This window comes from Nomascus leucogenys, chromosome 22a (genome assembly GCF_006542625.1).
Source record: "Nomascus leucogenys isolate Asia chromosome 22a, Asia_NLE_v1, whole genome shotgun sequence".
NCBI lineage: Eukaryota > Metazoa > Chordata > Mammalia > Primates > Hylobatidae > Nomascus > Nomascus leucogenys.
The window spans coordinates 24,647,043-24,656,292 of record NC_044402.1 but is presented as its reverse complement, the minus strand read 5'-3'; the positions used below and the strand labels follow the sequence as shown (position 1 = coordinate 24,656,292).

Genomic DNA, 9,250 nt, shown 5'->3' with positions numbered 1-9,250 from the left:
AGAATATGAACAAACTCATGCCAATAAATTCAACAATTTAGATGAAATAGACAAATTCATTATATGACACAAACTGCCCAGGCTACCTCAAGAAGAATTATATGACTTGAATAGCCCTAAATCTATGTTTAAAAATTTGATTTATAGTTAAAAACCTTCCAATAAGGAAAATGCCAGGTTCCAATAGCTTCACTGGTGAATTCTACCAAATAAGTAAGAAAGGAATGATATCAGTTCTACACAAACTCCTGTAGAAATTTAAAGAGGAAGGAATATTTCCCAGCTTATTCTGTGATGGAAGAATTAATTGCCCTCATACCAAAATTTGACAAAGAAGTTACAGAAAAGAAAATAACAGACTACTATCCCTTGTGAACGTCTATGTAAAACTTTTAAACACAATTTTAGCAAATCCAATGAAGGAGTATATTAAAAAGATGATAAATACGGCCGGGCATGGTGGCGCAAGCCTGTAATCCCAGCACTTTGGCAGGCTGAGGTGGGCAGATCACAAGATTAGGAGTTCCAGACCAGCCTGGCCAACATGGTGAAACCCCGTCTCCACTAAAGATACAAAAAATTAACCGGGCGTGGTGGCGGGCGCCCGTAATCCCAGCTACTCGGGAGGCTGAGGCAGGAGAATCGCTTGAGCCCAGGAGGCGGAGGTTGCAGTGAGCCAAGATCGTGCCATTGCACTCCAGCCTGGGCGACAGGGCAAGACTTCATCTCAAAAAAAAAAAAAAAAAGATAAATACATCATGATCAAGTGAGATTTATCCCTGTAATTCACGGTGGGTTTAACATTCGAAAATCGATCATTATGATTCACCAACATTAATAAACTACCATGGAACCATCACCACAAACAAGATTTAAAACAGTTTTATTACCCACAAAATTCTCTGGTGTTCATTAGTAGTCAGCCCTACCCCAGGCCTTTGCAACCACTGATCTTTTTCCTGTCCCTATAGTTTTGCCTTTTTGAGAAAGTTATATAAGTGAATCATTAATATGAATGATTACATATAAATACATAATATTTTGAGTTTGGCTTTTTTCACTTAACATTATGCATTCAAGATTTGTTCCATAACAATACCATGGTGATTTTAAAAAAGATAACAAAAGGCCGGGTGCGGTGGCTCAAGCCTGTAATCCCAGCACTTTGGGAGGCCGAGGCAGGCGGATCACGAGGTCAGGAGATCAAGACCAGCCGACCAGCCTGGCTAACACAGTGAATCCCCGTCTCTACCAAAATTACGAAAAAAATAGCCAGGCGTGGTGGCGTGCACCTGTAGTCCCAGCTGCTCGGGAGGCTGAGGCAGGAGAATTGCTTGAACCCGGGAGGCAGAGGTTGCAGTGAGCCAAGATCACGCCATTGCACTCCAGCCTGGGCGACAGAGCAAGACTCCATCTCAAAAGAAAAAAGAAAAAAAAGAAAAAAAATTTGTGCATGGTGTATCAGCAGTTCATTCATTTTTATTGCAGAATAGTATTCCAATGTGTAGGTATCAGAGTTTGTTTATCCATTATCTAGTCGCGAGACACTTGGTTCCTTTAGTGGTTATGAATAAAGCTTCTGTAAAATTTGGAATACACATATTTTAAATGTACAGTTTAATGAATTTTGATAAATGTATACATCCACTTAACCTCCAGCCTAATTAAGATATGGAAACCCTGGGTGTTCCCTCCTGTCTTTTTCTAGTCAATATTTCTTAACCTTTATTCTGATTTCCATCACCACAGCTTTTTCCTTTCTGTCCTAGCCAAGTTCATATAAAAGGAATTATGCAGTATAGAAGGAATTGACATTCCTTTTATCCCAAGAGGAATAAGTGATTGAAGACTTTTAAGAAGGAAATAGGCACAATCTGATTTATGTTTGTAATGATGTTTTTGGCTACTGTGCGAAGAATGGTGAGTATGCCACTTAAGTATTATTTTTCTTCCCATCTTCCAGGGGGAATATGGCTCAATAAAATTCCTGGGTCGACCAGAATTTCCATACTGGACCCAGTCAGGGAACCTGGAACTATTTCTGCCATTCCCGATTATTCCCAGCAGATGGCCCTGAAGTTCAGTTCCTGAATTGCCTCGCGGAGCCGCGGGCTGCACTGTGAGGCGGCCGCTGCCAGTCGACTCCAGCACCAGAGTTGCCCCTGCAGTTGGGTAGCAACGAGAATCCTCCAGGGGTGCAGGGCGACGGCTTCGGCCGCACCGCAGGCTGGCCAGGGCTGCGTGCCCACCTCTGACTCTCAGCAGAGGTGTCTCTGGCCAGGAGGAGTTGAAGTTCTGCAGGACATTGGTCCGCCCGGGGACAGTCCACTCCGCGGGGACTTTCTCTGGATAAGGAGTGCGTGCGAGTGGCTCCCAGGCAGTCAAGTGTCTAGAAGGCTACACGCAAGGGAAGGTGGCTCCTTGGATTTAAAGACGAGGAAAGGAGAGGGCATCTAAACTAGGCTTTGGAGAGAACTAATGGGAGGGGCGCGGGGTGGGGCGGGCTGGAAAACAGAGGGGACAGCCAGGACTGGTGTTGGGTGTCAGGGAACAGACGGAGCGGACTGCGTGGGTCCAGCCAAGGAAAGTGAAGCAAGCAGGCTTGTTTGGGTGAAGGTTGCCTAGGGAAGCGGAGCACTTAAGTGCCTCTTTTTCCCCTTCTCCAGCCTCCTCTACAGTGGTGAGGTCACAGCCCCTTGGAGCCCTCCCTCTTCCCACCCCTCCCGCTCCCGGGTCTCCTCTGGCCTGGGGTAACCCGAGGTGCAGAGAGCTGAGAATGAGGCGATTTCGGAGGATGGAGAAATAGCCCCGAGTCCCGTGGAAAATGAGGCCGGCGGACTTGCTGCAGCTGGTGCTGCTGCTCGCCCTGCCCAGGGACCTGGGCGGAAAGGGGTGTTCGTCTCCACCCTGCGAGTGCCATCAGGAGGAGGACTTCAGAGTCACCTGCAAGGATATTCAACGCATCCCCAGCTTACCGCCCAGTACGCAGACTCTGTGAGTACCCGGGAGAGATCAGGGTAGGACCCGGAGACCAAGGGCATCTGCAGAGGTGGCCCGAAGTGCCCAAAAGCAGCTCAATAACAGCCCGAAGTAGTGTGTGTGTGTGTGTCTGTGTGTGTGTGTGGATGTGTGTGTGTGTAGATGTGTGTGTGTGTGCTAAAAGCTTAATCGCTCACACTTGGGAAGGTATCATTGTTGACATCCTCATTCCCAACACAGGAAAAGGTTACAAAACTTTGGTGTACAATGACCGTGAGAGCTGTTCTTTCCAACAAGCTGCTATTCAGCACGTTGCCTAACCCTGGTTGAATCTGTTTCATTTGAATTAATAAGGATAATGGCATCTCAGGAACTGACCTTTTTGATCTTATCTTGGATAATAAAAAATTGCAAAAATATGTATTTCTTCTTTTTGTTTCTCAAGATGGCAGGTTATCTTAGCAGTTCTGCTGATTCATCAAATTGTTGACAAAGGTTTAATCAGGAGCCCTTTTTAAAATGAACTGTCTGTACAGTGTCTGTAAGTTACTTACTCAAATGTGAACTGCCAGTGAAATAGTACATCCAGAACCCTGCTTTGTGATAGGCATGATAGAGGTATAAAGAAATGACATTTCATGAAAGTATAGTACATTTATCTGCATGTTAAATGTTACCAAATTAGAAACCTAATGTTAAATAAGATTATACACACACAACCTGTTTCTTAACAGCAATTTAAATCAGTGATCATTGAAATTGTAGACAAAACCAAGGGAATAAAGTCTCTCTTGATTGGTTAAAAATAGAACAGAAAGATAGTAAAACAACCTAGGCTGGTTAAATCCAGTTAAGATAAGAAAGTGCAGGTTATTAAAGAAAATGTCGATAGATGAAAAGAAATGGGAAAGTTGCACCTCTAGATTTTCTCAAGAATTTAGCTCATGAAGACTATTTAACAGTAGATGAATATTTCAGCACAGAGATATATTTCTGTGCTCAGAGATATCCTAGTTTCTTAGCACACCTGAATTAATTAGTTCAATAGCCTCCAAACAGTGTGGTAGTCATTCTCCATGTCGCCACAGAATAAAATGTGTAAAAGGTGTAATGGCCTCTTGATTACTCCTCTACAAGGGTTGCTTGTCACCTCTAGAATAAAATTATTTTGTGCAGCCTACCAGATCTTTCCAGACCTCGTCAAGTCTTTCCAACCTCATTGCTCCTAATTTCTCTAACTTCCCCCTCCTGCTGAGAAGAACTTCTGGCCCTTCCCTAAAGGTCCCTGCTGTTACAGCTGCCCTTGCCTTTCTTCCCACTTTCTGGCCCCTCTGCCTAAAGCACATTTCCCCCATTTCTTCACCCCACTAATGCCTACTCCCAGATCCAGATCCTGGATCAACCCTGCAGGAAGCTTCTCCTGACCCATGACCTTTAGGCTGGGTAAGCTATACCCTCCTTCCCAACAGCGTTCTGTGCATGAACCTAACCCTAGCCCTTAGACATTGTTTATTTTCTTGTAACTTGTTATTTATTTGCATGCCCACCCAAGCAGGACACAAGCTTCTCTAACATAGGGACACTGCCATTCAGCCCTGAATTCCTGAAACCCTGGAACTATTTAGACACTCAAAAAAAAAAAAAAAAAAAAGCTTAAGTGAATAAATGAACAAATGAATATGCCAGGTCTCTGAATGTCCACTGTATGTTGGGGAGAAAGAAATCCAAAGACATCACTTCTTCGGAGACTTCTTAAACAGTGGCAGAAATTCAAGTCATTGAAGAGAGATATGGCTCTGACAGTGAAAAGAACTCGTAGACATCCTGTTTAAAATTCCACCAAAAGTTGAGAAACAAAGGGTAATGGAGAATGAGCACTGGAACAGGAGTCAGGAAACCAGCATTCTCTTCAGCCCTTCTCTACTAACCATGAAATTGTGTAAGATGACTGATTTGGAAGGAGCCAAATTTCCTTCTGGGTAAAAGAGAAGGTTCAACTAGGTGCTTTCTAGGTGATGACATGATGCTGATGAGAATAGTCTGAGGGAAGGCACTGAATCACAAGAAAAAGACATAAAGACAGTGGCAAGGAGATCTGACCTTGAGAATAATGGAGAGGGAAGTAGTATGTCCTGAAGAATAAAGTTATTCTGAGATGGAAAAGAGAAACCTGATGAAAAGTGTGGGTAAAACCAAATGGTAGTCTCCTTTGAACAATGGCTACAAACATCTGCAACAGTAAAAAAATGATTTTTAAATCTTTTGGGGTTGGTAGAACTCTTCTGAGGAAGGAAAGCATATGAGAGAAGTAAAACATGTAAAGCTAACAATTATATTGTGTTTACTAACGGGGGGGGTTCTGTTCTCAGCACTTTGCATGAACTCACCCAGTGAATCCTCACCAAATCCAATTAAGTAGGTGATGTTATTATCCTCATTTTATAGATGAGGACATTGAGGCACAAAAATAAAATGAAGTAATTTGCTCAGTGTTGCACAGCTTGTAAGTGGTAAAGTCAGGATTTGAAATATCATATCAACAACTATGGAGCCTGCACGCTTAAGCCACCACTCTCAGATGAAAAGTGTGTCTCACCATACCAGTGTTCCCCTGATGGTCATAGGCTTTGGAGAAAAAAGTCTGCAAACAAGTCACATTCAATAAACCGACTGATAACCTCGGGGGCTATTCGTCAGATGTAAGAACTCAGAAAGCAGGAGGTTAGCAGGGAAAGGAAAGAAGAAGGAAGGAAGAAAGAGAGAGTGGAAGAGAGGCAAGGAGGACAAGAAAGACTAAGTTAGTCTTTCTTGACAAGAAAGATCTAGATCTTTGTTTAGATCTTTCTAGACAAGAAATATCTAAGTTATGGAAGGTATTCCTTGCTGAAATAAACTAAGTTTTCGTCATTAAAAAGCCATTCTGGGTGGTGACCTCTTTTTGGAATCTACTTAAATTATACAGGATCTACCACTGAGGCATGTTCTCTCACAAGTTTTATATTATTCAGAGTGTACCTCTTTTTAAAGTTTTTGAAGAGCTTACACCGGTTTAAAATGTAAGGTATTTTGTTCTTGTAGAGTTATTTGCATTACTTCTGCAACCTTCATCAAGATGCTGTATAACCACTTCTTAGACATTTTACAAATTATGATGGTGCCAAGAACAACTCTTTCTAAACTTTATCTTCTACTCAAAGATTATTGTTCTGAAAGGTAAACAGCTCTCTTGCCCTACTACCCATATCCCAGCCCCGTGGTCTTATGGATGGAAGGGAGACAGTTACGGACTGTGGCCCTCACTGAAGAAGTGATGCTGTATCTTTTCCTCACTCCTCCCCTCCAGAAGGGTATGATGCTTTACCTGAGTGGAAGGTGAGGGAGAGCTGCGATGCCTACTTCCCCCACTGCCAGTGGAACATTCTAGAATCTTTGATGTATAGGTAGTTTGAAAAAAATCACTCTTTTCAACTGAAAATTACTGATTTAAGGAAACTTAAATGAAGCAAGAGAATAAAATTAAAAATTTAAATTTGGCATACAATTATAGATCATATTATCTCAAAACCAAGGATAACAAGATTGACCCATCACCCTCTCTTACTCAGAAAGTTGCCATTTGTTGCCTCTGTGCATGAGAAGATCCTTCCTTCTCTGAATAAGGAGGTAGAAAGGATTTGACAACCATTCTGCACCATTCTATGTATTTGTATGGATTCTTCCTCCAGAAAGTGCTGACACACCTTACTATGTTGTTTTAACCTACCTGCGTTCAGTTTCATTATGACAGTAACTGCCACCTCTGCCTTCTCCAACCCCACTGCCATCTGTGGTCTTGGGTTTCGACGAAGTAAGTGGTTTGGACACCTGTGTGCCTTCAGATATGTTTCTGAAGGAGCTGTTGTTTTCAGGTTCTGTTTTTACTCATTTGCATTCTGCATCTGTGGCTCTAATTGATGGACTCTCCTACTGTTTACTAAACTGAAGACAATCATTCATCATCTTTGGCATTTGTACCCTGTGTTCCATCTGTGCTGTTATTTACTCGGTATTTTTAAGTTGACTCACTTCTCTAACTGAAATTTATTTAGAAAGGTTACAAGTGGAAAATTAGCATGACTTGGTACAAATAAGAGGTAGCCAGAAAACTAAAGACAGCGAAAACAAAAATATAATTAAATTCTAGCTACAGACTATTGTCTGTGAATACACTGAGCCTACAGCTGCCTTCTCTTTGTTAAAAAGGAAGTGAAGTAAATGTTAGTAAGTATTAAAGAGATAACAATCTGGCACGGTGTCCTTGGTAGTATCAAAAGGATGGAAAGACAATAGAAAAAGGAATTACTTTCTCACGGTGTGATTCACTGTTATTTAATGCCAGGTGGCCATTCCACCTAAAATAATCTCATGTACCTCCAAGTCATCTTTGTTCCACACTTAAAGAAATGTGGATGTTTTGTATATTTCACAATGGTTTTAGTCACAATCAGTGGTTGTAATCTGAATAACAATTGTTTCCAACCTAAAGAAAAGCCCTCTGCTTCAACACCCATGTGCTCCCCAAACACAGCCCCACACACATAAAGGTGACTTCATTTCATATATCCAGGCTCTGTGAATTATTCTTTTCCATTCTCTCTTCTCTCCCATACATATGAAACAGTGTTCTAAGAGGAGTGAAGAATTTTGACCCGAAAGTTAAAGGGATTTGATTTATTCACTTGGAATGAAAATAATAATGAACAATAAAATGTGTCCATCATATATATATATATATATATATATATATATATATATGAGAGAGAATATATATAGAGAGGGAATATATCTATACACCTATATGTATATACATTTAGACAGATATATATGTGTGTATTGAAATCAGTCAAGTTTTCTGATGATAGGTAACAGAAAACCAACTCTGTTTAGGTTAAGGAAGAAAAAAATATTTTGAAAGAACATGTAATTTACAGAATTACTGTAGGACCAGGCTTTGAAAATAGGCCAAGGCCTACTGTGGGCAAGGAGCTGGAGCCACAGTGAATCATCTGTTTAGGACAATTCCATGGGCAATATAGAAACCACAGCCACTGGACATCTGCGGTCTTGTAGCTGCCAGACTGTCTATGTGCTGCCATCAATAATTTCCCAACTGTCCCTGTCTCTTTAAATATCCTACCTGAGAGTGGTATCCTGTATGGGAGCATTTGATTGGCTGGCAAGCCATAGCTGCTGGAGGTAGGAAGAGGAAGGAGGTCACCTGCCCACTTTTGGTGTCTGAAATAGGAGACGCAGAACTGGGTCCTTCTAATATTCCACACAACAGGGAATTCCCCACTGAAGAGGGACCATATGCCCTCTACATTGCTCATCACTTCCTTCATTCTGCAAATCTTTACTAAGGACTAACTATATCCCAGACACTGTTTCACACTCTGGATTTAATGGAGAACACCACCAACATGTCCCTGTCTGCAGGGATCTTACAGTCTAGTGTGGGAGCTGCATATTAATCAAATAATTACATAAACACAGAGTTATAATTGTGTAAGTGTGCTTGAGTGTGCTTTTAGTAGGGGTGAGGGATACTTACTTAAACTGTGGTTCAGGGAAGGCTTTGAGCTACCTCCTGAAGAACCAGTAGGAATTGAGTGTAAGAAGTTTCAGGGGAGCAGGTAGAAGGTGGAGACGTGGTGTTCCAAGAGCTTTGAAGAATTCTGACCTGAAAGCTGAAGGGGTTTGATTTATTCACTTGGGATGAACATATTAATGGACAATAAAATTTGTTACTACTCCCTTCATAACTCAGTACAGGTCGAGGTGAATTCTGATGTCCTTTGGAGCAGTTTCTACGCACACACAAAAAAAACAGTTAATGGGGGTAGCTGGCTTCACAAATTAATATTTGGTTTGTTAAAGAAATAAATGTAAAACCTAGTTCCTTATTGAGTTTTCTATGTATTTATTATTTTGTTTGGAAATCTAATCGTGACAATTACTTTGAGGAGTATTTTATCATTTAATAATATTTTAATAACTGATTTCCCATATAGTTTCATAAAATAATGAATAATTTAAATGAAAACAAATTTAATGTATTTTATTTTGAAGTACTTGAATGCTTGATGAAACTCTCCCAATCCTTAGAAAATTCAAAAGCATCTATTATATTAAACTTTATAAGTACCAGGAATCCTATGTTTTTAGACAGTCAAACTCTGGAGTGAGATCCTCTGGGTTGAATGCCTTGGTCTGCTATTTCCTAAATATGCTT

At 41.1% G+C, this 9,250-nt stretch overlaps 1 protein-coding gene across 3 annotated transcripts in view; it reads left to right on the top strand.

The window, feature by feature from the left end:
• The first annotated feature begins 2,572 nt into the window (after nt 1–2,572).
• TSHR (thyroid stimulating hormone receptor) overlaps nt 2,573–9,250 on the top strand; it is a 172,256-nt gene continuing 165,578 nt past the window's right edge. The window contains exon 1 of one of the 3 annotated variants that reach the window (XM_003260831.3): nt 2,573–2,994. In XM_003260831.3, coding sequence (XP_003260879.1) covers nt 2,825–2,994 — 170 coding nt within the window. In that variant the 5' untranslated portion in view covers nt 2,573–2,824. The remainder of the gene's footprint in view (nt 2,995–9,250) is intronic. The other 2 variants (XM_030802754.1, XM_030802755.1) reach the window with 2 other exon arrangements.